The 27,046-nt window shown below is 47.2% G+C and overlaps 1 protein-coding gene across 1 annotated transcript in view; it reads left to right on the top strand.

The window, feature by feature from the left end:
- The first annotated feature begins 4,070 nt into the window (after nucleotides 1–4,070).
- LOC142475185 (histone-lysine N-methyltransferase PRDM9-like) overlaps nucleotides 4,071–27,046 on the top strand; it is a 41,465-nt gene continuing 18,489 nt past the window's right edge. Inside the window, exons 1-5 of the mRNA XM_075581163.1 lie at nucleotides 4,071–4,188; nucleotides 5,509–5,632; nucleotides 8,719–8,826; nucleotides 20,051–20,121; nucleotides 23,740–23,905. Coding sequence (XP_075437278.1) covers nucleotides 4,147–4,188; nucleotides 5,509–5,632; nucleotides 8,719–8,826; nucleotides 20,051–20,121; nucleotides 23,740–23,905 — 511 coding nt within the window. The 5' untranslated portion in view covers nucleotides 4,071–4,146. The remainder of the gene's footprint in view (nucleotides 4,189–5,508; nucleotides 5,633–8,718; nucleotides 8,827–20,050; nucleotides 20,122–23,739; nucleotides 23,906–27,046) is intronic.

Below are 27,046 nucleotides of genomic sequence, written 5' to 3'. Positions count from 1 at the left end.
GCCGAGCGCGGGAAGTATAAAAGGCTGAGGTGAGCGAAGTCTAGTGACAGATGCAGCCAGGACAGGGAGGTGAGACGGAGGGACACCATACATGGGCACAGTATCAGGGGGGGACACATTAGCACATAACACAGGTGCACATATATGTGTGTGTTTATATACTTATAAATGTGTGTGTGTGTGTGTATGTGTGTGTATATAATTATAAAAATGTGTGTGTGGGTCTGTGTGTGTGTATGTATATAGTCACACAGTGACAGTCATACAGTGGAGGGGGGAGGGAGACTGGAACGGCCGCCGATCCGAACAGGCTGCTCCCGCGCAGCCGCCTCTACTCCCCCCCCCCCCCCCCCCCCCTCTGCTGCGTGTGGCGGTAGGTGATGGCGGAGCAGCGGATGGTGAGGGGGAGTCGTGTTGAGGGGGGAAGGCGCGCCGAGGGGGAAGGTAAGCTGCGGGTGAGGGGGTTGTGGGTGGGGGGGAGGGGAGGTGGCGTCAGCTACCGCATTGCTGTCGTTTGTGGGAAGGCTGGAGGCGCGCGCGCGGGGGAAGGCTGGAGGCGCGCGCGCGGGGGAAGGCTGAAGGCGCGCGCGCGGGAGAAGGCTGGAGGCGCGCGCGCGGGGGAAGGCTGGAGGCGCGCGCGCGGGGGAAGGCTGGAGGCGCGCGCGCGGGGGAAGGCTGGAGGCGCGCGCGGGGGGGAAGGCTGGTGGCGCGCGCGCGGGAGAAGGCTGGAGGCGCGCGCGCGGGAGAAGGCTGGAGGCGCGCGCGGGGGAAGGCTGGAGGCTTCCCGTGTCTCCCCCAACAGCCGCCCCAGGGAACAGTCAGCCGCGCTGCGCTCCCACCCCCCTGCCCCCGCGGCCAAGCAGGGTTAAGGGAGGAGAGTGGGCTGGAGGGGGGGAGACAGAGAGGAGGGGGGTGAGGGAGAGAGGGAGGGGGGGTGAGGGAGAGAGAGGGGGGGTGAGGGAGAGAGAGAGGGGGGTGAGGGAGAGAGAGGGTGAGGGAGAGAGAGACGGGGGGTGAGGGAGAGAGAGAGGGGGGTGAGGGTGAGGGAGAGAGAAGGGGGGTGAGGAGGGAGAGAGACGGGGGGTGAGGGAGAGAGAGAGGGGGGGGCGAGGGAGAGATAGGGGGGGCGAGGGGGTTGACAGGGAGAGATAGGGGGGGGTGAGGGAGAGGGGGGGTGATGGAGAGAGAGAGGGGGGTGAGGGGGGGTGAGGGAGAGAGAGAGGGGGGGTGAGGGAGAGAGAGAATGGGGGTGAGGGAGAGAGGGGAGGTGAGGGAGAGAGAGGGAGGGCGGATGAGGGGGGGGAGGGGGAGAGAGAGAGGGGGGTGAGAGGGAGAGAGAGAGGGGAGGGAGAGACAGAGGGCGAGAGACAGGGGGGTTGATAGGGAGGGGGGGTGAGGGAGGGAGAGAGAGAGGGGGGTGACAGGGAGAGAGGGGGGATGAGAGAGAGAGAGAGGGGGGGTGAGAGGGAGAGAGAGAAGGGGGTGAGGGAGAGAGAGAGGGGGAGTGAGAGACAGAGGGCGAGAGACAGGGGGGTTGATTGGGTGACGGGGTGATGTGACACTTCTGGTATCCTACGCACACACACTCTCCCATGCATGCATACACACACACACTCTCCCATGCACACACACACACACACTCTCCCATGCACACACACACACACACTCTCCCATGCACACACACACACTCTCCCATGCACGCACACACACACACTCTCCCATGCACACACACACACACACACACACTCTCCCATGCACGCACACACACACACACACACTCCCATGCACGCACACACACACACTCCCATGCACGCACACACACACTCTCCCATGCACGCACACACACACACACACACTCTCCCATGCGCACACACACACACACACTCTCCCATGCACACACACACACACTCTCCCATGCACACACACACACTCTCCCATGCACACACACACACACAAACTCTCCCATGCACACACACACTCTCCTCTGCATGCATACACACACACACACACACACTCCCATGCATACACACACACACTCTCCCATGCACACACACACACTCTCCCATGCACCCATGCACACACACTCACTCCCATGCATGCATGCACACACACTCTCCCATGCATACACACACACACACACACACTCTCTCCCATGCACACACACACTCCCATGCACGCCTACACACACTCTACCATGCACACACACACTCTCCCATGCACACACACACTCCCATGCACACACACTCACTCACACGCACACACACACATACATACACACATGCACACACTCACTCCCATGCACATACATACACACTCTCCCATACACACATGCACACACACTCTCTCTCCCATGCACACACACACTCACTCCCATGCACACACACTCACTCCCATGCACACACACTCACTCCCATGCACACACACACACTCACTCCCATGCACACACTCACTCACTCTCCCATGCACACACTCACTCCCATGCACACACACTCACTCCCGTGCACACACACACACTCACTCCCGTGCACACACACACACACACACTCACTCTCCCATGCACACACACACACACACTCACTCTCCCATGCACACACACACTCACTCCCATGCACACACACTCACTCCCGTGCACACACACACACTCACTCCCGTGCACACACACACACACACACTCACTCTCCCATGCACACACACACACTCACTCTCCCATGCACACACACACTCACTCCCATGCACACACATACATACACACTCTCCCATGCACACACACACTCACTCTCCCATGCACACACACACGCTCTCCCATGCAGGCACACACACACACGACAGGGGGGAGAGGAAAGACAGAGCACCACCACTGCGTCGCTCGCTCCAATCCCCCCCCCCCCCCCGCGACCATCTCCCGCCCTGCGCGGGCAGCCACGGGACCGTGGGGAAGCGGAGACCAAGGAGGTAAGGGGGGAACACCCCCGCTACCATCTCCAGCCCCGATCGGGGGGAAGCAGGAAGTGGCGTGGGAAGCGGGGATTAAGGGGGAACACCTCCGTCCCGCGCGGGTATTGGTGGTGAAAGGTGAAGTGGCGCGGGGATCGGTGGGAAGCGGGGATTAAGGGTGAACACCTAGGAGGCTGGGAAGGAGCAGAGGGGCCGCAGAATGGAGGATTAGAGAGTACTTACTCTCTAACATATTTCCGGCCAGAAAGAATGGCCGCTCGTTGGGGGCGGGCTCATATAGAGCCTGGCTGCGCGCCCACAAAGCCTGGGAGCGCGCGCCAATCAACTGTCAGGTAGGGGGAGTTTATTTATTTTTTTTAGCCAGGGCGAGCAGGGAAATTAAAATAAAAAAAAAACCCGTGTGCTGCTTGGGCCAATATTTACTCGGCCGGGGGTTAAATCCACCCGCCCCGGGCGTGTAAATGTATAGGATTGTGTGTGTGTGTGTGTGTGTGTGTGTGTTAGAGGGAGAGAGAGGGGTAGTGTGAGGGAAAGGATGGAGAGGTAGTGGGGAGAGAGGAGGGTAGGAAGAGAGGATGGGGGAGGAGGACAGAGGATGGGGGGGAGAGATGGATGGGGGAGGGGGGCGAGAGAGGAGGACAGGATGAGGGAGCAGGAGAGAGGATGGGGAGGCGAGATGGATGGGTTAGTGGGAGGGATGGGGAGGATAGAGGATGATGGAGGGAGGATGGGTGCAGAGAAAAAAATCAAAAAGGGTGAGCGCCGTTTGATTTAATTTGTTTTGGAAATGTTTTTCGTGTGTCCCGGTTTTTACATTTGAAAATCTGGTCCCCCTCGGCTTGCGCAACCCTGCCATGGCCACCGCTACTCTCCTGACTCCACAGTAGACCACCGCATGCGCGAATATACCGCGGCTGCGCGCGTACCTCCAAGATGGCGTCGCCCTTGAGACGGACCCACCGGAGCCCCCGGCGATCCTATCACCAGTCTCATTCCCCCCCACCTCCTGTGAGTCAGCGGATGTAAGGGGCGTACAACACAAACCCTGGGAACCGAAGGGGACCTGGCTACACATATATCTGCGTTCCCCAGCACATTCAATCAATTTAATCTTCTGCATTAACCCTCTTTGTACCAGTACAGGTTTAGGAGAACAAGCTTCCTGTGAATATATTATCTATTATTACAAGGATGAGCGACAGCGAGGGAGGATCCTCCGACTCCAATCATAAGGTTAAAAAGCAGCATTTAAAGGGACAGTCCTTAGGGACATTATGGGCCATATTACTAAGCTGTCTCCTATTATAAGTAAGGCTTCACGTGCACTGCAGCTGAGTTGCGGACAAGATATGTAAAAATCAAGAAAAAGTAATAATTAATCTTTATTATTAGCAGTAATATGTAAAAGCCAGGAGAAGACCTATATTCTAGAGAACAATCTGCCGAAATTATATATATACTGCTGCGGCCGAGTTTATTCGAGCATTTGCCCGTTCTCGGCCGCAGCAGTAACCTGGCGCGCGCCGGAGGGTGCCGGGCGCGCGCCGAAGCTGCGGAGGAGCGCCCTCCGATCGGGGCTTTCTCCCTCCCGCTGCCGGGTCCCCCGGAACCCCCTGCCGCCGTCCCCCACATCGCGGGACACCAGGGCTCCCTCGGGGAGCCCTGGACGCGCGTGCAGGGGGCGCAGGCACCCGATGACGCGTGACCGCGCATCGGTGATGCACGGCACGCTGAGGGAGTGCGGCTAGCACGCCGGGGCATCCCCCGGCTTGCGGTGCTAGCCGCACTCAGATAAACTGTGTCGCCTGTGTATATAAACTCAAGCATTGTTATTCCTCGTTTTTGATAACCAAACATTTTGCTGCAAGTATACTACTGTACATCTGTGAAATTGAAGAAATATTGCAAAATCTACGGTAGTTACGGACTCGGCAGGTAATACTAATAAGGAAAAAGGTGTGTTGCAAATCTCAAAATGTATTCAGAGTTGTGGACATTGCAAAGTCAGTTAATTAAAATCGAAATTGCCGTGAAAGCCCAAACTTGCAGGATCTGCAATATCGCAAATAAGGAAGGACCTAAATCATAAGGCACCTTCCAGCGCTGGGAGACACATTGCAGCACCATATGGGATGTGAGGCCGTGGAAGGCTGCGTCCACGTGAATGTGATTCAGCTCGCTCACGCGGTGCGCTCGTGCACGGGCACGTACGCTCTCAAGCTCAGCGCTAGGGGAGACAAAGAATTGAGTTTGAAGCGCGCTCAGCAGCAGTAAATGCACACCGCCACAAACACGCACATTACACACAGAAATAGCCCTGATCCACGCACTCCCGCTCGCGCTTGCAAAATTATGCAGGACACCCTGCACTCATGCTTGGGGAGTTGGTGATGTCACCGCTCTCAAGCATGAGCACGCTCAGCGGCAGCGTGGCCGCAGCCTTATGCAGAAGACTGCTTAGTAAATATGGACCATTATTCCTTACCTCTCAAGTTGTTGCTATATTCACATGTATAATTTGGTTATAATGCATGTTTGTTCTATACCTTGAAGGTCACTGACACCTACAGAGATATCTCGCGCTATTTCTCTAAAGAGGAATGGGCCGAAATTGGAGATTGTGAGAGAGTCCGCTACAGAAACGTAAAGCAAAACTATGCAAAGCTGCGTGAGCTGGGTAATATCCTGCACCCCTAAGTACTTCTCCCACCGACACAGTCAGTTACCCACACTCCAGGCACGGCCACCCATTGCATCTACTCCTACTGTGTCTGTGCGCCTCCCAACATTACACATAGAGTGTAAGCTCTTCAGGACAGGGTTTCACTTTCCTATTGTGTGCTTTAGTGTCTCCTGTACTAGTAATTCCCCGTATCCCTGTCTGTTGTATAAAGTGTCTATTCTGTAAAGTGCATTGTTATTGCTACTTAAATACAAAAATATATCCATACTTAGCAGGTACATAAATGTTCTGCATACGGGACACCTACAAACTCATATTGAACCCCCAAAATAGCCACTATATATATGTATATATGCATATAAGTGTCACAGAGGAGTGCTACTGAGCATGGCAATATATATTTAAAACCAGAGACAGAACATGAAACACAGACAGAGCTCAGTGCACATCCAGTGAAACCTATACACGGTACAGTGCCTAAATATACATGTATAAATATCTTTTGAATAAAATGGTCTTTTAGTTTAACATTTTGGCCAAAGTGTTGTAAGCCCTTGAGCCACTACACAGTAGACCACATCTCAAGGGTCCCTAACACTAATATAAATTCTTAATAACCTGTGCATTACCAGGAAGAATGATTTATAATAAATCTGTCAAAATTAGTTGCATAGTTCTAAGTCTGATTGAAGCTCTTATTAACCTGTACATTACCAGGAAAAGCACTCTGTATTAGATTTGTCACAATCACACTGCAAGCAAGCAAGTTCCCCTGAGAGTGGGAGATGCTATGGAGTGAGCTTTTAACCATTTGAAAGTGGGAGGGGGTGAGCTTCAAACTAGGTAGGAGGAGCCACCCTCCAATCAGCTAAGACCAGCTGAACAAGAACTGTAAAACATACAGGACACCTACAAGCTCATATTGAACCCCCAAAATATGTCCTGTATGTTTTACAATTCTTGTTCAGCTGGGATTAGCTGATTGGAGGGTGGCTCCTCCTACCGAGTTTGAAGCTCACCCCCTCCCACTTTCAAATGGTTAAAAGCTCACTGTGACACAGACAGACATACACTCTCTCACTGACAGACGCGCGCTCTCACGCAGACTCATATACTCATTCTCATACAGATGCACGCGCTCTCACACACACGCTCACACACCATATTAACTCTGTGCCCAGGACATACGTGAAAACGAGAGGTAACTCTCAATGTATTTCTTCCTGGTAACACATTTTATAAATAAATATTAATGAACATACATGTATATGTTACAATGATATACACATACAGAGAAAATAGGCGCACAAGCAATGAAAAAGTAAAGAAACATGGAATTGTGGGACATAGAATAAAAATATATTGCCCCGGTCTCTAGGAGCCTACAGGGCTCTACTCTCATCTAATGCCACGTTCTTTATTCTGTCAGGGTTTTATTTAATGGCACCATAGACACGGTCTGAAACTATTTTGGGGGGAATGAAAAAATGGTTACCATTTTAACTTACAGGAAGCATTGATTTAATGTATCTGAATATTTATATGAGTACTTGTAATTTCCTCCGCGTATCTCTATCTCTTTGGGAGGACTGCTCTTGTAATAAATCTGTGATGGGATATAAAAAAGATACATTTGGAGGATAGAGGGCGAGACATTCAGAGAAGCCGATAGCAGGACTATGAAGGAATATTGTAGCGTTTCACATTCTTTGCCCAACTCCTGAAAACCAAAAGGGAGCCCTCATTTCAGTGTATTTAACCGGCATTCAAAAAGTTTGGTATTTAAAAAAAAAGTGACAAACCCTCCACGTACAGTATACAGCAAATAAAAATACCACGTGTGGGCACATTCTCATGTCTCAGTCAGGTCTGCAACCCTGACGTTCCCCATTATCTCTTGGCAAACAGTGCTTCCACTGCAGCCAGGGATTCTGGGTAATGATATGCAAATGAGCACTCAGTGTGTCACTCTTTACTTCTTAGGCCCAGATTATGGTGCAGGCGACGCGTGTGCGCGCCCCCGGCAAGCACTGCTTTTTCTTTATGGGACCTACCCTGTGCCTGCGCGCCTACAGGCGCGTTTACGCGGCCACGTTTTGAAAATACAACACATTTTATATTTTCAGGCAGCTGCCGCGTGACATCTGTGCACGCGACCTGGTTCAGCCAATGAGGGCGGACCAGCTTCGTGACGCCCCCGCCACGCATCTACGATCTACAGCCAAGTTCACAAATCACTTGGGCTGCAGGAGTGCGCACGGCTGCGCAGGGACCATAATCCCTGCCTTATCCATATGAAGATGGACCCCCTATAAGCTTATGCGTGCCGTATTACGTAGCTTTCTCAGCACAAACCCCAGGCTGTGCAATGCAGCAGGCATAAGATTATAGGGGTCCATGTTAAAATACCATGAGTGCTCATTTGCATGTCATTACCCAGAATCCCTGGCTACAGAGCAAGACCTGTAATGCAAACATAACCACAAGTGTATTTTTATTTAATGAAATATTCAAATGAGTAGCATAAGCTGGTAAAAAATGAAATGGTATAGTAAGGGAGGACATGAGAGCCACAGGAACATAGAAGAACAGCCTGAGCAATAAAGGGAAAAGCAGCTTCCAGACACAGAGTACATGTGGACTAAATGGGACTTTAAAACTAAATGAAAATAATGATATTTTATAAAGGATAAATAAGCATTGATAGTAATCTCAGGGTGTTCCCCGACACAGTATCTAAGTGACAATTTGTGTCACCGGGCAGATATTAGTGAGGGATTGAGGTCATGTTTAGGGCAAAACCTAGAAGGACAAAACATTTACAATGATGTTGGAATTATTGGTAACAAAAAGGAGAAACTCGGGCTGATAATACCAGTTTCTCTATCCTGCCAGCTCTACATACTGTAACAAAACAGCAATGTGGAGGGGCACCCGCTCTAACGTGTTTTATTCCATCCATCTGTATTCTTACACGGACCTCTCTGTCCCTGACTCTGGTCTCCGTAATCATCAGCCTCTTAATATTAAAGGATAGCATTTAAAAATAACTTCCCATTCATTACTGTAACTTCTTTCAGGTATGAATGCTTCCAAACCGTTTTTTATGTCACGTGGACGGAGACCGCCAAAGCCCCCAGTGTGCAACACCAGTGACTCTGACGAAGAATGGACGCCAAAATGTCAAAGTAAAGATGGTCGTTTAACAATTTGGGGAAATGTTCATAATATTATCAGTGGTATTTGTTAGAAGGTCACAGTCCGGTCATCACTCCGTGATTAGGATGTTCTAGCCATCCTACATTGTATCTCTGTTACATAATGATAATACTTGCTGAGATATTTGTAGGGAACATCACTTAAGAGACCGCTCTTTATTATACTGTAGGCTTTGCACACACAGAAGATGAGCGGTGTAAACGAGTAGGCCGGGTTATTTCCCCAGGTTACACCTTCCCTGAAACATTGTGGTTGATAGAAAAGTAGAAAGTCATCTCAATCTTATTCTTAGAAACCCATTGGAGTTAGTGCTTGGATGTTTCACACTGTACTCTCCTGTGAGTGGGTATTGCCAAGTCAGACAAGCTAATGTATGTATTTCTGCAATGTCATAAGAGGGGAGTGTAAAAATAGTTACCATTTTACCTTACATGTAGCATTGATTTAATGTATCTGAATATTATATGAGTACTTTTAATTTACTGCGCGTATCTCTATCTCTTTGGGAGGACGGTTCCTTTTAATAAATCGGTGATGGGATATACAGCTCAACCCCGTTATAGCGCCATTTAATTGGTTTAAAACCATTTAATAATATATATATATATATTAAATGGTTTTAAACCAATTAAATGGTTTTTATATATATTTATATTTATATATTGAGTGCAAAAAAAAACAATTAAAAAATTTTTTTTTTTAATTTGGGCTCTATGCTCACACCGCGTTATAGCGGATCGTGCTATAACAGGGTTGAGCTGTAATAGGGGCAGCAATAAAACAATACATCTCACATCAGCAAACCGGCTTGTTTTTGAGGATTTTCTGCAAAAAACTCAAGACCTAATAACAGTATAAAGATAAAGGCTTTAAAATGATATAATAAGATATTTGTAGGAATGTTTATTGTAATATGAGAGTTGTGTGTACAGATGCAGCGGCCGTTATGCGATCATTTCTCGAAATGGATTTCGAGATTTGCCCGAGATTCTCTCAAAATTGGCCGCGGCAGACTAATTGCCCACCGGATTCACACTAAACAGAAGGGTATGCAGCACACCAAAATGTAAAAATATAAATACATACAGTTTACCGGTGCTGCTGGTTCAAGGAGTACCTGTCAGGATTATTCCAAGTCTATACTCGGGGAAAAAGGGATCCAACGCTCTACGGATTTTATATTAAAGATAATTTATTAGTGCCGCACAACGTTTCGACCTAAGTAGGTCTTTTTTAAGGACAAGTCACTAAAAAAATACCTATTTATGTTGAAACATTGTGTGGCGCTAATAACTTAGCTTTAATATAAAATCCGTAGAGCGTTGGATCCCTTTTTTCCCTGCTGTGTTAATCCTACAGGGGTCTGCCTGTCTGTAAGAGACGCGCAGTAAGAGGCTGAATTAATCAAAGCGGGGGTTTTATTTAATTTTAAACATTACAGTAATGTAGCAGGGGGTCTCCGGAGCTGAACCGCATTGATTTCAGGTCCGGGGACCCCCTACTTCCCGAGATGTAGACGGGGTGCCAGTATCCCCGCCATGTAAAAATCCTGTGGGTCACGTGACTGAGGGATTTTCACATTGAAGGAGATACCGGCACCGTATAACGGGTTCTGTATCTCAGTAAGTACGGGTTCAACTTTGTACAGCTCAGGAGACCACCTGCTCCCGCACACTAGTATCAAACACTGCCCCCCCCCCACCCCCCCTCCTCAATAAAAAATCATTACCTTAGCTGATGGCTACTAAGGTAATGAAGCTGCTTACATTTTATTTTTATTCATAGTGTGCGTGAGCAGGGGGTCTCGTGAGCTGATCAAAGTTGATTTCAGCCTCTGGGACCTCCTACTTTCAGAGTTACAGTTATGAGGTGCCAGTATCCCTCTGCTTTGTTTAGATCCCACGTGGATTTTAACATGGCAGGGATACTGGTATCCAAGCGATACAAGACGCTATTGCGAGAAATCGGATCATTGTATGAGGACGTGGGATACGACGGGCCAGATGCCTCCAATTGAAGCGAAGGAACGCAATGACGTTGGTGAACCAGGAGACAAGGATACGTGACACGCAGCGTTAGGAGGATGCGTTCCAGGAACCCGCGACGTTAGGAGGATGCGTCCACAACGAGGGAAGTGTTATGACGTCGGGGGATCGAGATCACGTCATACAGTGCATAACATAGGCAAACACGGCCATGGCATACAAAGACGCCGGATTCACTGGAAAGTGGATCACAGTAGGAGATAGCTGGCAGCGCACGGCTGAATGGTACGCAGCGCACGGCTGAATGGTACGCAGCGCGGAGAAGAGGGGCATCTTCACGTTATGAAAGACGGTGTCGCTGGATGATGAGGAGGCACTTCAGTATATGAATGTCATCTAGGGTGAATAAACTGAGCTTTGTGGGTGCTATATAATGGACTAGTAAGGACTTTTGCATTACACCACTTAGACTTCACTTGATAAGGATCACCTAGGTCGAAACGTTGTGTTCAGCTTAATAAATTAATTGGTTATACTACAAATCCGTGTGCCCTGTCTTCCTTTAGCCATTACCTGTATTGGATTGGATACAGCCTATCGTTCAAAGACGGGAGCACCGGTAACTATCTTTTCATTTTCATGTTATTTTGGTGTGCAGCACTAACCCTTATTCGTAGGGGATACTCGCACCCTATACCAGGTCCTGTAACTCGGGAAGTAAGGGGTCCCCGAGGCTGAAATCAACTTTGTTCAGATCAGGAGACCCCCTGCTCACGCACAATACCAAATTAAAATTAAAATTTAAGCAGCTTCATTACTTTAGCGGGGCTAACAACTAAGGCAATGAAGGGGTTAAGGCTGATTAACGGGGGGAGGGGGGGCAGAGGGGGTGAGTGAAGGGGGTAATTGCCCCAGGATGGTTGGTTAGGCCTCTCGGGTGGGCATTGGGAGGGGTTATCCCCTTCATTACCTTAGCAATAGTAACCGGTATGGTAATTAAAGGGTTAACCCCTCCCACTACACACCGAGGCCTGACCACCCAAACTGGGGCAACTACCCCCTTCACTCAATCCCTCTAACCACAATAAACATTAAAATACATACTACCTACTGTACCAATACACAACCCCACCCCCTGTAACCCCAACACCCCTAACACATACAGTACAGTAATGGGAAAAATTACTATTATCCAGATATGGATAATAGTGCATTTGCCCATTTAAAATAAAACATACAGTAAATCAGCAGCATAAAGTAAATTAAACTGGCACTTACCCCTGCCAGGATGAAGGATGTTCTCATCCTCATGCATGCTTGTATGTCTTTATTTATATAGCAGTACTAGCTGAGAGACCCGGCGTTGCCCGGGATGTAATGTTCCCGCTCCTCTCTCCTCCCCCCTCTCTCTGTTTGTCCCCCATTCACATCAATCCAGTCCCCCCCCCTCCCTCCTTTACAGCTCTGTTTGTCCCCCTTTACAGCTTCATGCGTGTGCGTCAGTCAGTCAGTGTGTGCGTCAGTCAGTGTGTGTGTGTGCGCGCGCGTCAGTGAGTCTGAAGCAGAAACACACACACAGACTGACTGACGCACACACACAGTCAGTGTGTGCGTGCGTGTGCGCGTCAGTGTGTGCGTGCGTGCGGCAGTCAGTGTGTGTGCGTGCGTCAGTCAGTCACTGTGTGTGTGCGCGTCAGTGTGTGTGTGTGTGTCAGTCAGTGTGTGTGTGCTCGTCAGTTAGTCTGTGTGTGTGTGTGTGTGTGTGTGCGTGCGTCAGTCAGGGGGGGTGTGTGTGTGCGTGCGTCAGTCAGGGGGGGTGTGCGTGCGTCAGTCAGAGTGTGTGCGCGTGCGTCAGTCATGGTGTGCGTGCATGCGTCAGTCAGGGTGTGCGTGCGTGCGTGCGTCAGGGTGTGCGTGCGTGCGTCAGTCATGGGGTGCGTGCGTGCGTCAGTCATGGGGTGCGTGCGTGCGCGTCAGTCACTCTGTGTGTGTGCGTCAGTAAGTGGTTGTGTGTGTGCGCGTGGCAGTCAGTCAGTGCTTGTGTGTGCGTAAGTCAGTGTGTGTGTGTGCGCGTTAGTCAGGGTGTGTGTACGCGCGTCAGCCAGTCAGTGTGTGTGTGTGTGTGTACTTCCTTGCGCCAGCCGGTGCTCCCGGCCGCCGGGGGGGTTGTGTGGGGGGGGGGGAGGTTACCTCCTTGCGCCACCCGGTGCTCCCGGCTCGGCTGCGGGGGGGTTAACTGCTTGCTGGCGCTCCCGGCGGTAATACGGGGCCCCGATGAGAAGAGCCGAGTGGGCAGGCGGCGGCGTGTGAGAGGCGGCGGGAGTTTTGCTGGCGGCGTGTCGAGAGGTGAGGTGGAGGAGGCTTGGCACCGGGGAGGCTGAGGTTTGCGGTGAGGGGACGCTGGGGTTTGCGGTGAGGCGGGGTGGGGGGTTTGCGGTGAGGGGAGGCTGGGGTTTGCGGTGAGTCGGGGGGGTTGCGGTGAGGGGAGGCTGGGGTTTGCGGTGAGGGGGGGCGGGGAGTTTGCTGTGAGGGGGGCGGGAAGTTTGTGGTGAGGGGGGGCGGGGAGTTTGCGGTGAGGGGGCACAGGGGTGTGTGTGAGATACTGTTAGAGCACACCAGCCAATGAGAGGTGGGAAGGGCAGGGGTAGGGGTGAAGGGCAGGCGTGGGGGGGGGTGAAGGGTAGGGGGGGTGAAGGGTGGGGGGGGTGAAGGGTAGGGGGGGGGTGAAAGTGAGGCACAAATTGTTGGCAGGAGTAAAATGTCCCTCTCCACACACACAACGGGAGTGAGAGGTGGTGGAGAGTGGGACTGGCGCAGATCTGAGGACGCTGCTTGGCCCCCCAGCGGCCGGGGAGGTAAGGGAGCGTTGGCGGCTGGGGCAGGAGGGCCGCGCCGCGCTTCCCCTCCGTCCGGGAGCCGGTGCAGGGCGGCGCACGTGATGGGGGGGGAGGGGGAGACAGAGGGGTGTATGTGTGTGTTGGACCTTTGGCCCGTCACTCCGCCTCAGGCCAATGAGAGGTGTGCGGGGGCGGGCGGGCAAAGGGACCAATCTCATTGGCCTGAGGCGGAGTGACGGACCCAAGGGCCAATGCGATTGCCGCTAGGGACAGGGAACACAGTACAGACAGGGAGATATACATACAACGGTTTGAGAAATATATAGATAGATACTAATAGAAAAAGCTGCACACCAAGGTAAATTGGATCAAAATACTTGCAATGACCTGTGCTCCTGGTTCAGGGATATCTGCCTAAAAGAATCCAGTATATGGAGTAAAAGGGATGATCTAAAGCACTTTGGTTTTTTGTGCTGATTAAATTTTTGAAAAAGCCGATGTGCCCTGAATCATCCATTTTACTTTATTTATATTACGCCATTAACATACTTGGCACTTCTCAGTAGTAATACACGTGACAATCATAAATAACAGCTCATGGGAATAAGTGCTTCAGACATAAAAGTACCATTGTAGAAGAGGAATCCCTGCTCCGAAGAGCTAACAATCTAATTGTTGGGGAGAACGTACAAAGACAGTAGGAGGGCATTCGGGTAAGTGTGTCTGCAGGGGGCCAAGCTTTATGTATTCTGTATACTGTTAGCCACGGTGCTACTCATATGCTTCTTTAAGCAAGTGTGTCTTAAGGTGGGCAGTAGTAACCGCTATGGTAATTAAAGGGTTAACCCCTCCCACTACACACCGAGGCCTGACCACTCACCCTGCGGCAACTACCGCCTTCACTCAATCCCTCTACCCACAATAAACATTAAAATACCTACTACCTATTGTACCAATACACAACCCACCCCCTGTACCCCCAACAACCCCCCTAACACATACAGTACAGTAATGGGCAAAATTACTATTATCCAGCTATGGATAATAGTGCATTTGCCAATTTAAAATAAAACATACAGTAAATCGGCAGCATAAAGTAAATTAAACTGGCACTTACCCTTGCCAGGATGAAGGATGTTCTCATCCTCATAACCGTCCTTGTCCTCCATGGGCATCATCAGCACAATAAAAAAAAATAACTGGCATGGTGGCACTCCCATGCACTGTGGGCATGTGCTGCCACTGTGCCAGGCAACAACATGCATTCTGCCAATCTTCAAAACAAGCCACTAATAAAACACATTCAGTTTTAATTTGAAAAATGCCACCAAAAAAAATGGAATGGCATGATGGCACACCCATGCTCTGTGAGCATGAGATGCCACTATGCCATGCAATGGGCAACTTGCAAAAAATAAAAACATGCATTAAATAAAACCTGCAATTACAGAAAAAAAAATGGCCTAAAAAAACATTGAATGGCATGATGGCACATCCATGTGGGCATGAGATGCCATTATACCATGCAATGGTGAACCTAAAAAAAAACATACAACATTAAAAAACAAACAAATCTTTTTCTTACTTTTTGATGTCTTCACCCACCGAATCCGACTCCAACAGCATTTGACACCGTGGACCATCCTCTTCTCCTTCACATTCTCCATACTTAGTATTCGTAACAAAGCTCTATCCTGGATCTCCTACTGTACCTCTCCCATCATATTACTGTTGGAAGTACCATCATTCACCCAGTAGCTCAAGCACGCTGCCTAGGGGGTCACACTTTTTCCTCCACAATATAACAGATACGCCCTTTCCTCTGTTACTCGACTGTAAAAACTTTGACTCAGGCCCTCATTCTCTCCCGTCTCGATTACTGTAACCTCCTGCTCTCCGGCCTTCCTCCCTCTCACCAGTCTCCCCTACAATCTATCCTAAACGCTGCTGCCAGAATCACTTTACTCTTTCCTAAATCTGTCTCAGTGTCTCCCCTGCTGAAATCCCTCTCCTGTTTACCTATGAAATCGCGCATCTCACACTCAATTCTTCTCACTTTTAAAGCTTTACACTCTTCTGCCCCTCCTTACATCTCAGCCCTAATTTCTCACTATGCACCACCCCGACTCTTTTGTTCTGCTCAAGGATGTCTTCTCTCTACCCCCTTTGTATCTAAAGCCGTCTCCTTCCTTAAACCTTTCTCACTGACTTCCCCGCACCTCTGGAATGCCGTTCCCCATCAATACCTGACTAACCATCTCTATCCACCTTTAAGACCCACCTTAAGACACACTTGCTTAAAGAAGCATATGAGTAGCACCGTGGCTAAGACTATACACTATACATAAAGCTTAGCCCCCTGCAGACGCACTTACCAGTATGCCCTCCTACTGTCTCTGCACGTTCTCCCCACCAATTAGATTGTAAACTCTTTGGAGTAGGGATTCCTCTTCTACAATGTTACTTTTATGTCTGAAGCACTTCTTCCCATGATGTTATTTGTATTATTTGTTATTTATATGATTGTCATGTGTATTACTACTGTGAAGCGCTATGTACATTAATGGCGCTATATAAATAAAGACAGACATACATACATACATACATGAGGATGAGAACATCCTTCATCCTGGCAGGGGTAAGTGCCAGTTTAATTTACTTTATGCTGCTGATTTAATGTATGTTTTATTTTAAATGGGCAAATGCCCTATTATCCATATCTGGATAATACTGTACTGTACGTGTTAGGGGAGTTGTTGGGGGTACAAGGTGTGTGTTGTGTATTGGTTTAGTAGGTATTTTAATGTTTATTGTGGGTAGAGGGATTGAGTGAAGGGGTAGTTGCTACAGGGTGGGTGGTCAGGCCTCGGTGTGTAGTGGGAGGGGTTAACCCTTTTATTACCATAGCGGTAGTAACCGCTATGGTAATGAAGGGATTAACCCCTCCCAATGCCCGCCCGAGAGGCCTAACCAACAATCCTGGGACTATTACCCCCTTCACTCACCCTCTGCCCCCCGGTAATCTGCCTTAACCCCTTCATTGCATTAGTTGTTAGCCCCCCTAAAGTAATGAAGCTGCTTAAATTTTAGGAGCAGGGGTCTCTTGAGCTGAAGAAAAGTTGATTTTTCAGCCTCGGGGACCCCTTACTTTCTGAGATACAGGCCCCAGAATGGGGTGCCGGTATCCCTCTGCTTTGTTTAGATCCCACATGGCGGAGATACCGGCACCCCATACCGCTGCCTCTGTATGCAACCTGTTCATGCACAGTAAGTGGGAGACGCGTATAAAATCATCTAGCAACTTTGTTGTTTCCTTTTGTGACCAGAACATTTTTGGGGAAAAAAGGCAGAGAAACAAATCTTTTTACCAGTACAACTATATTTTCTCAGCATAGTTACATAATAGATGAGGTTGAAAAAAGACGTACGTCCATCAAGTTCAACCTATGCTAAATTTAGACAACTGATACTTTATCCTATATCTATACTTACTTATTGATCCAAAGGAAGGCAAAAAAAAAACCCTTAAGGGGAAAAATAAATTCCTTCCTGACTCCAAGAATTGGCAATCGGATTAATCCCTGGATCAACATCCTTCCCATGTATACTTATTTGGTATATCCCTGTATACCTTTCCTTTCTAGAAAGATGTCTAACCTTTTTTTGAACAAATCTATTGTTTCTGCCATCACAGTCTCCATGGGTAATGAATTCCACATTTTAACTGCCCTTACTGTAAAGAACCCTTTCCTTTGTTGCTGGTGAAATCTCCTTTCCTCCAACCTTAAGGGATGGGCCGAGTCCTTTGTACTGCCCGTGGGATGAATAGTTATTTTGAAAGCTCCTGGTATTGTCCCTGAATATATTTGTATATAGTTATCATATCCCCTCTTAGATGCCTCTTTTCTAATGTAAATAAATGTAATGTAGCTAGCCTCTCCTCATAACTTAGATTGTCCACCCCCAGCATGATTGGGTTGTTAAAATTAATGGAGATTGGTGGTCAATAAAAAATATTCCCTGTTCCTTCTTTCTCTAATCCTGCATTATAAGTATTTTTCGCATTCTTGCTAAACCCTTTAGGGTGTTTTGCTTTATACCTAGAATGTTTTACTTCTATTTCTGTATTTGCTCCCCGTCTGCTGAAAGACTGGTCCGTGTACCCAATCATTTGTTCTCCCTCACATTTCCCCCCAAATCTTCCTTTTAGAGAACAACATCTTATTCTGCTCTTCCCATTACTCGGACAAATAGATTGACAGGGTTTTTTCCTGCCCCCTATGTGGAAGTCTGTAAGTCTTTACTCTTAAGGCTTTCAATGTTACATTGGTTTTGTCTCCCATAACTGTGCCCAGGAATCTAGGTGAAGTATCACTAAAGAGTTCAGAAGCTTTCAGACTGGGAAACTCCTAATACAATGTGTTGCTCTCCCAGCTCCTCTGTACTACATCCTCTCCCATAGCATCAAAGCCACTTTGAGAAGATCTATCTCCTCTTTTAATCTTTTCCTACTTCTGCACTTACATCTCTTCCCCAAACCACTTCTCTGTCAGACCCACTTTTCTGTTGTTCTAAGCTGCTTACCTGACACCCTAGTTTTTACCTATTTATCGCCTTTAGCTTTCCCAAGTACCGTATTTCCTCGATTGTAAGACGCCATTAATTATAAGACGCACCATCGATTTGGCCCTTACGATCGAGAAAAATTACTTTTTCACTTACCATGTTTCAGGAGAGGTCCCATGTCGGTGGAGGATGAAGCGGGCGGCGGCAGCAGGAAAGGTCCCACATCTGCAGATGGTTGAAGATGGATAGTGGACGGGAGTGCGGCGGGATAGGTCCCAAGTCTGCAGGTGAATGAAGATAAGAAGACAGCGGGCAGGCGTACGGTGGCAGGATAACATAATAGCAGAAGAGCTGAGCAGGAGCAGAACTGCATAGGGAAACGGCTTGGGAGGTGCAAACTGTAACACCGGAAGTTGACAGATGTCTGACTTCCGGTTACAGTGTGCACATCCCAAGCCGTTCCCCTATGCTGCTCTGCTCCTGCTCAGCTCTCCTGCTATTATGATCTCCTGCCGCCGCCACCGAACGCCAGCCCTCTGTCTTATCTTCATTCACTTGGGACCACAACGGTCGCACTCCCGTCCACTATCCATCTTCAACCATCTGCAGACGTGGGACCTTTCCTGCTGCCGCCGCCCGCTTTGTCCTCTGCTGATATGGGACCTCTCTTGAAACATGGTAAGTAAAAAGAGGGGGTTAGTGATGTAGAAACTTGTTTTTTTTTTTTTTTTTATACATCGATTCTAAGACGCACCCCGATTTCAGACATGTGAAAATCGGAAAAAGGTGCGTCTTAGAATCGAGGAAATAGGGTAATTGTAATCTTTCCCCAAGCGTCCTGGTCATTTATTCTCCCCATCTCTATTCACTTACCTTCCCTATCTTACCCATTTTCTGTCATCAATTTCATTTGTCTCCTTCCTCCCTATACTGTAGCTGCCCTTTCACTCCCCTTGAATTTTTAGACATCACTGAGCAAACAGTGCTTCCACTACAGCCAGTAGGGATTCTGGGTAAAAGCAAGCAAATGAGCACAGCGGAATACACAAATCCCTATTTTTCCCATATTTTGTTTTATTACAATTTTGAACATTTTGCATAGAACTTAACTAAATTTTGGTGGCAACAAATATACAGGATTGATCAAAGAAGACACAAAAGAATCCTCTTTATTTGCACACACGAAAAAAGATAATAGGATGAGCGGTTTGATTTCATTCATTGTTTGGTGGAAAGGCTAAAAGCCTTTCACGCATACCGTATATACTTGTTTTATTATCCCAAAGGAATGTACGTGTAAACTGATACCTTAGTAACTTCATGCAGCTACCTCTGAGGCAATCTTCATACTGGAATATAGATTGAAATAGATAGCAGTCTCTGTACAGTAAACACCAATGTTGTTATAGCACAATGACAGCTAGATACAGAGGGGCACATGGGTTATTGCACCTGTTCCAGCGCTACCTACCATTGCCTTGAATAGAAGTTAATGCCGGACTGGCTGTAATAACCTGTCCTGGCTCTCGATGAGTCTATGGGGTACATTGAAAGAGATTATGTTATTTCCCCAGGATCACAAATATTTCCCTTTAGGTAAAGCATTGTTTATATGAACCATAAAAGAAAATGTCTTTAACTTGATTTTATTTTACCGAATTTTATTACCATGTCTCTTATTTCACTTAATGTTTTTTTGATATTTTAACATATTCCAGTTGAAAAGTTTATAAAAATAGGAAGTTTTCAAAGCAAGATGCAGGAATAAACATAATCTGTGTAAAGCGTGTTTCTTCTCTCCACAGCTATTGTAAAAAATGTTAGACAACCACGTGGGTTCACAAAGAAAAGAATACAGGCTCAGAATGTGTGTACGGTAAGAATATATTGTATGTATATCTTTATTCATATAGCACCCACAGTGTATACTCTGCGCTTTACAAAAGAGACAAAAGCAGTACAGGGAATTACAATACGTTAAGTGCAACAAAGTCGGACAATAGGAAAGGAAATCCCAACCCTTGGGAGCTTACAATCTAAGTGGTATATTGGGAGACTTACAGAGACAGATGAGGGAATAAGTGCGATAGATGGCAGAGCTTGGCCATAAGGGTTGGTAGGAGCGACTGGGTTTGGGACAGTAGCCATGAGTCCAGGCTATTAGCATGCTTCATTTAAGAGGTGAATTTAAGGTTTGCCTTAAAGAAGGAAAGACAGTACTTTGTGTATACTGAGTTAGGGAGTTCCCCAGGTAAGGGTCAGTGAGAGAGAGAGAGAGAGATTTTTTTTATGGATAGAGCATAGGGGTATTAGAGAGGATCACAGCTGATATGTAAGAAGGAGCCAGGAGGCAATCCGAGACTTGGGACTGGATTGCAGGAGTGAGGGTCGGGGTGGATACATATATCTGCGCATCATCTTCATAGAGGTGATACCTGAGGCCAAAAAAGTTGATGAGGTCACCAAATGATAGTGTGTAGAGAGATAAAAGGAGAGGCCCCCGAACAGAGCCCTGAGGTTCACCAACACAGATCAACTGGAGGCGGGTGAGGTGAATGAGTGTTGTTTTATGATAGAAGGTGATGGTGAGAAAGCGGAAGGGGGTGGGGGTGGAGTTAGAGAAATCAGATAGGGAACAGTTTTTAGTAAAGACAGGGTCTAAGTAGTGTCCATTCTTGTGGGTGCTGGAATTATTCCATTAGTGGAGGTTACAGAGAAGGCGAGATGCCCAGGAGACTGAGGGATCATCAATATGATGTCCGAAGTCGAATACAATCAGGATACACGTGAACAAACGCTTGACACAAGGGGAACAGACACCTTGATCTGGCACTGGCTGGTTGCAAACGGCTGCTAAATATAGGCCTAGGGAAGGAGTAGTCAATTACTGGGCTCCATCTTAGTTCAGGGTGAAGCAAGGCCACTACCTGTCTTTGGCCATCTTTATTCAGGGCGACTGTGACTACTGTTTTCACCATCTTGGTTGAGGCGAAGGGAAAATAGAATGTCGACAATCTCACGGATGTGCCTGTGCCATAGGAGGACGGCCGCAACAGCGGGTCCTGACATATGACGGTTGGATCCCCCAGTAAGAGGATAGAAGAGTCAGAGGAAAGAAGGAAAGCCAGGAGTCAAAGTCAGAGAGAAAGGTAGAGATAGGGGCTGTAGAGGTAGGCGGTCTGCAGATGACTGCCACTGCAGAGAGAGAGGATAGAAAATCTGGACAGAGTGAACCTCAAAGGTAGAGAAAGAGACAGATGGAGGCATGAAGTGGAGCTGATATTGGCAGCGGGAGGAAACCTACCCTCCAACCCTCAGCCATTGCTGCGTGGAGTGAGAGAAAGAGAGAGACCACCATAGGGGACAGCAGCCTCTACAGCAGAGTCATATTGTGAGAGCCAGGTTTCTGATAGAGCAAAGAGCAGAAGAGGTCATGTATAACCAGAGCCTTGTTAGTCAGAGAGCAGACATTCCAGGGGGCACAGGAGAAGGGAATAGAGAAGGGAGACAAGGAACATGTATTAAATTACATAGGTTAACACCCTTAGCAGAGTGGAGGGAGGCGTGGGCGAGAGCATGTGTGTATATGGGCAGGCCCAGGATTAGGAGAATCCCCAACAGCAAGTAGGCGTAGAGAGAGAGAAAGGAGGTGAGAAAAGGATTTCTGGGAGTGATTTTTTATTGAGGGGTGCAGAAGTAGCTGGGATAGAGGTCTGTAAATAGTGGTGCAGTGTGGGGAAATGCAACGATGGAGAGATGTGGCTAGGAGGAGGAGAGAGGAGGTTGGTGAGATAAGAAAAGTTTACAAAGGAATGAGGACACGACAAACAGCAATAGGGAGGGTATATTGGGATGCAGTGCAGGTGGGTGGGAGAGAAAGTTAGGAGGAGAGAGTTTCCAGGCATTAGAGGATATGAATTGAGAGTGCAAATGTATAAATCAGGCCTGAGAGGGAAGTGTAGCATGGACAGTTACACAGCAGATGATGAAGTTATAGTCTTAAAGTTGGGTATATATTGCCAGAGCATATAAGAAGGTAAGTTCTCACAGGTGCAGAGCTGATGGTCTTCTTTTCTAATTCACCTCCAATTCATCTGTAATATAACTACAGACACTTTACTTGTGACACTTAACATGTCGCACAGCTGATACAAACTGACTTATATACTCTAACAATATCACACGACAATGGAAATGAAGGGAGGTGTGTGACTAATTCGTATACACAGACATACCAAAAGGGTTGTTAATTGATATCCGTTACATATTGTGCATGTAATTAATATATCAGTAAAGGGATGTTTTAACAAACCTTATAGTTACCTCTGTGCCACTTTATCAGAATATAATATTCTTGGGTTCATTATCGTAATTTTTGCTGAATATATTACTGGAAACATAATGTACAGTAAAGTTCTGGTAAATACATAAAGGTCCAATTTGGTACTCTGAATCCCTCTTTTACTTGCTGTCAGGGGCGGATTGTACATTGCTACCGGCCCAGGCAATTCCTTGCAGAATGGTCCTCCTCCTGCGGCGTTCTGACTTGGTCCCAAAAAGCTGGACTTGGGCTCTGGCGGGCAGACTTTTCAGGCTCGAAATCGAAGCCGGTCGCTCTGCTATTCACACAGAAGCAACTTTGAAAAGCCCGCCCGCGCTCTTAGTACCGGGGACTCCGAATCTGATTGGCTCACAGGTTCTTATAGTATTTTCAGTTTCATTCACAAAACTGAGCAGCCAATCAACGCGTGGGAACTTTCCCAAGCAACCAATCAGAGTCAAGCTGGCTGGAAAAGCCAGGTCAGCCCATCTCTCTATCCCTCCTTTCTAACCCCCCCTCACTCTTTCTGCTCACCATTCCTCACACCTCTCCCTCGCCCTCCTTTCTCTCTCCCACTCCCCTCCCTCGCCCTCCTTTCTCTCTCCCACCATCCTCTCCCTCCACCTCTTTCTCACCCCCGGAGGGACCTCTACTGTCTAATGGCCCCGCGGTGGAAGGGAATTTGGACCCCGCAGCTGAGTGCAGAAGTTGGGACTGACTTCTGGGTCGGAACAGCTTTCGGTGCTGGCCGGGTGCACCAGGGAGGGGTGGCGGGTTTGGCGAGAGAGGGACCCGCAGCTGAGAAGAGCTGGGACATTGCAGCTCTCCCCGTCGCCGACCCTGATTGCTTATTAAAACGTTTGTGTCTCATTCAAATGCTTTTCTGCTCTATAAACCCACAAAGATCATTACAGAAGGCAGCTCACACATCTCACTGACACAGAGAAGCGGCGTCACAGCATATTGAATGAGATCACATGTCGGGTTTGTGAAAATTAAATTCAATGAACAAACGTCTTTAGGATGATACAAAGTAAGTACATATACACTTTTACAGAATAGCAAGAAACGTCTGTATAATTCTAAAGCAAGTACATCTACACTTTTACAGAATAGTAAGAAACATCTTCGTATTATCCTAAAGTACTGTACTGTACATATACACTTTTACAGAGTAGCAAGAGATGTCTTGAGTTCTCAAGTAGTGAAGAGGTTGAGAAGAATGAGCAGATTCTGGCAGCTGATGGTGAGGAAAATATGGAGCAATTGAAGGGTTTCCCAGAAGACACCTCAAACACTATCAGTGCTGGTACAGCACAATCTGTTCTTCATGCAAACAGTAAGTTCAAGAAAGAAGTAAGAGTCACAGCTACCAAAACTTGCTGCAGTTTGTTTTAAATATTCAGTTTCTGTCTCTTTATAAAGGGATCTTGTGGGTCACAGCATCCTCTGGCCCCAAAGCACGGTGTGACGTTTATACACATCTCAAATCGGTGCATTTACCATTCGAAAAGTTCAGCTCTATTCAAATGAATGGGACATTTTCTTCTTCTGCAAAGTAAAGTCATTCTCACTGCATATTTATTTATTTATTTATAAAATATTTTACCAGGCAGTAATACATTGAGAGTTACCTCTCGTATTCAAGTATGTCCTGGGCACACAGTAAAACAAATAATACATGGTTACAAGTACAGTTACATAATTGAACAGGGTATACATTATATACAAGACATTGCATGCACAGTTAAAGAAAATATATATTATGAGCGTTTGTGAGATGTGAGAGTTTCTGGTAGGTTGTTCCCGTTTTGGGGTGCACGGTAAGAGAAGGAGGAACGTCCGGATACTTTGTTGAGCCTTGGGACCATGAACAGTCTTTTGGAGTCTGATCTCAGGTGATAGGTGCTGCATGTGGTAGGGGTGAGGAGCTTGTTCAGGTAGCTGGGTAGCTTGCCCATGAAGAATTTAAAGGCAAGACAGGAAAGGTGAACTTTGCGCCTAGACTCTAGTGTTGACCAATCTAGTTCTTTGAGCATTTCGCAGTGATGTGTGTTGTAGTTGCATTGGAGAACAAAACGACAAATTGAATTGTAGAGGGTGTCAAGTTTGCTAAGGTGGGTTTGAGGAGCCGAGCCATATACTATTCACGAAGGGCCTGAGTTGGATAGATTGTTATTGAGAATAACGGGAAATATTTTTATTTAGCACAATAGTAAGCTGTATACAGTTCTTAACCCCATTACACAGAGCCATGTATGTGCTCATATACATCAGCGTTCACAGATATACAGTTGTGTGAAAAAGAAAGTACACCCTCTTTGAATTCTATGGTTTTACATATCAGGACATAATAACAATCTGTTCCTTAACAGGTCTTAAAATTGGGTAAATACAACCTCAGATGAACAACAACACATGACATATTACACCGTGTCATGATTTATTTAACAAAAATAAAGCCAAAATGGAGAAGCCATGTGTGAAAAACTAAGTATACCTTATGATTCCATTGCTTTTCTGTATGACTTTATCAGTCTCACATCGTTGTGTAGGAATTTTGGCCCACTCTTCTTTACAACGCTGCTTCAGTTCATTGAGGTTTGTGGGCATTTGTTTATGCACAGCTCTCTTAAGGTCCAGCCACAGCATTTCAATCGGGTTGAGGTCTGGATTTTGACTGGGCCATTGCAACACCTTGATTCTTTTCTTTTTCAGCCATTCTGTTGTAGATTTGCTGGTGTGCTTGGGATCATTGTCCTGTTGCATGACCCAATTTCGGCCAAGCTTTAGCTCTCGGACAGATGGCCTCACATTTGACTCTAGAATACTTTGGTATACAGAGGAGTTCATGGTCGACTCAATGACTGCAAGGTTCCCAGGTCCTGTGGCTGCAAAACAAGCCCAAATCATCACCCCTCCACCACCATGCTTGACAGTTGGTACTGTATGAGGTGTTTGTGCTGATATGCTGTGTTTGGTTTTCGCCAAACGTGGCGCTGTGCATTATGGCAAATATCTCCACTTTGGTCTCGTCTGTCCAAAGGACATTGTTCCAGAAGTCTTGTGGTTTGTTCAGATGTTACTTTGCAAACCTATGCTGTGCTGTCATGTTCTTTTTAGAGAGAAGAGGCTTTCTCCTGGCAACCCTTCCAAACAAACCATACTTGTTCAGTCTTTTTCTAATTGTACTGTCATGAAAGATTAGATAGGGGTAAAGGTCCCCCCCAAAGTAGACAAGTGCTACAGAGTAAACAGTCTCATGTTATAAATAGTAAATCACTTTTGCTACGACATCCGGTCACATATGGAGTGAGAATTTAACGTGGTTATATGTAGCCTTTGATACTGCACTGTATGCCCCTATTGTGGGAATTGACCTAGCAGTGAGTATTATAAATCAAACAGGGATGACCAGTGGGTTTCTCTCAACCGAAACTGGACCCCTTAAATGACCTGCATATATGGTCAGTTGACCTGGTTCAGCTCCATAGAAGAATGTGTAGATAAGTCACTGTTTGTTGTGTCGTGGCTCCGTCCGGGTAGGCGTGCTCTGCTAGACATATGATCTGAGACGGAACCTCTCTGTGAAGGGAGGAATTAAGCAGGCAGCGCTGGACAAAAATAGAAGGCTGGACTGTGCTGGTACAAAAAATGAATTTATTAAGTCATAACAAAAAACGGCATGAACCCCATGCTACACTCTAACGCGTTTCACCCCTGTGGGGCTTTGTTCAGTCCAGCCTTCTATTTTTGTCCAGCGGTTCCTGCTTAATTCCTTCCTTCACAGAGAGGTTCCGTCTCATGTACTGTCATGAACTTTAACATTTAACATGCTAACTGAGGCCTGTAGAGTCTGAGATGTAACTCTTGGGGTTTTTCCAATTTCTCTGAGCATTGCACGGTCTGACCTTGGGATGAATTTGCTGGGATGTCCACTCCTGGGAAATTGGCAATTGTCTTGAATGTTTTCCACTTTTGAATAATCTTTCTCACTGTAGAATGATGGACTTTAAATTGTTTGGAAATGGCCTAATAACCCTTCCCAGATTGATGAGCAGCAACAATTGCTTCTCTAAGATTATTGCTGATGTCTTTCCTCCTTGGCATTGTGTTAACACACACCTGAATGCTCTAGACCAGCAAACTGCAAAAACTTTGGCTTTTATAGAGGTGGTCACACTTGCTGATCAATTAATCAAGGCATTTGATTAGCAGCACCTGTCTGCTACTTAGCATCTTAATTCCTATGGAAGCAGTAAGGGTGTATTTAGTTTTCCACACATGGCTTCTCCATTTTGGCTTTATTTTTGTTAAATAAATCATGACACAGTGAGTTCACAAAAAACACTCATAATTTAAAAGAAAAGAGTTTCGCCTGGTAAGGGAGAAGATATCACTCCCACTTGTAATAACTCCTGGAATTGTTCCTCTCTGTCCAACCCAATCACTGGAAGTCAGATGGAGCCCATGTTAGCAT

Source organism: Ascaphus truei, chromosome 2 (genome assembly GCF_040206685.1).
Source record: "Ascaphus truei isolate aAscTru1 chromosome 2, aAscTru1.hap1, whole genome shotgun sequence".
Classification (NCBI taxonomy): Eukaryota; Metazoa; Chordata; class Amphibia; order Anura; family Ascaphidae; genus Ascaphus; species Ascaphus truei.
This window is presented reverse-complemented; position numbering and strand designations above follow the sequence as displayed.